Below are 1,384 nucleotides of genomic sequence, written 5' to 3' on the forward strand. Positions count from 1 at the left end.
GTAAGCAAATGACCGCTGCTATAAACTATGTTCACAACCGCTAGAGCGAGCTCGGGAGTTGACGGTTATTTTCACTCCACAATTGAATAGAAAGGACCTGAGATTCGAACCGGGAAAACGGTCGGTGGCAAGGATATCAAAATAACTGAAGGGACGGAGTTGGTTATTACGTCTCATAACGACTATGCTGAGAAGAGTGATCTCCATTACCTGTTGGTTTTCTCCTGCCCTTGCTATGATGATCTGAACTTGCAAGGACAATGCTAATCCCCATTGATAGATACGTCGACTACAAAAACATCACCAAAGTGATCGAGAAGGGAAAGCTTATATATGTGGACGATGGTATTTTATCATTCGAAGTTCTCGAAATCATAGACGACAGCTCCCTGCGTGCCAGGTGTCTGAACAATGGCGTCATCTCCTCCAAAAAGGGTGTCAACCTGCCCGGCACCGACATCGACCTCCCCGCTCTCTCCGAGAAGGACAAGCAAGACCTCCGCTTCGGCGTGAAGAACAAAGTCGACATGATCTTCGCCTCCTTCATCCGCCGCGCCTCCGACATCCGCGATATCCGCGCAGTCCTGGGCGAAGAAGGCAAGGAAATCCAGATCATCGCCAAGATCGAGAATGAGCAGGGAGTCAACAACTTCGACGAGATCCTCGAGGAGACCGACGGCGTCATGGTCGCGCGTGGCGATTTGGGTATCGAAATCCCCGCCGCCAAGGTTTTCATTGCGCAGAAGATGATGATTGCCAAGTGCAATATCAAGGGCAAGCCGGTCATTTGCGCGACCCAGATGCTCGAGTCCATGACGTATAATCCACGCCCAACGCGTGCTGAGGTCTCGGACGTCGCCAATGCGGTGCAAGATGGCGCGGACTGTGTCATGTTGTCTGGCGAGACGGCGAAAGGTGATTACCCCAAGGAGGCTGTCACAATGATGCAGGAGACGTGCCTGATTGCGGAGGTTGTCCATTCCTTATGTCAATGTTTTTGATGAGTTGCGGAACCTGGCGCCGCGGCCTATGGATACCGTTGAGTCCATTGCTATGGCTGCGGTCTCTGCCAGTTTGGAATTGAACGCGGGTGCTATCTTGGTCCTGACGACTAGGTAAGTTAAGGGGGGAATTCCATATCCCCATAAAAATTAATTTGAATAATTGAATATATTCGCATGCTCACAATACCCTTTTCCAGCGGCCACTCCGCCCGCCTCCTCTCCAAATACCGGCCCATCTGCCCCATCATAATGGTAACCCGCAACGGAATAGCAGCTCGCGTAAGTTTTGTTCTTCATTCCCCCTAACCTTCCCAGAAATACACTTTGATTTTAGCCCCTTAAATTTAATATATTTACTTTTTTAAAAAAAACATCAGTAC

The 1,384-nt window shown here is 49.6% G+C and overlaps 1 protein-coding gene across 1 annotated transcript; it reads left to right on the forward strand.

The window, feature by feature from the left end:
- Window positions 1-27: 27 nt before the first annotated feature.
- Window positions 28-1,346, forward strand: HCBG_08241 (pyruvate kinase; the record flags this gene model as incomplete). The annotated part of the gene is made up of 6 exons (XM_045435290.1): window positions 28-57; window positions 91-212; window positions 281-971; window positions 1,006-1,115; window positions 1,202-1,283; window positions 1,320-1,346. The coding sequence occupies 6 exons, from the start codon at window positions 28-30 to the stop codon at window positions 1,344-1,346; spliced, it is 1,062 nt and encodes a 353-aa protein (XP_045283782.1).
- Window positions 1,347-1,384: the final 38 nt, after the last annotated feature.

The sequence above is a fragment of the Histoplasma capsulatum genome (assembly GCF_000150115.1).
Source record: "Histoplasma capsulatum G186AR genomic scaffold supercont2.15, whole genome shotgun sequence".
In the NCBI taxonomy this organism is placed as follows: Eukaryota; Fungi; Ascomycota; class Eurotiomycetes; order Onygenales; family Ajellomycetaceae; genus Histoplasma; species Histoplasma capsulatum.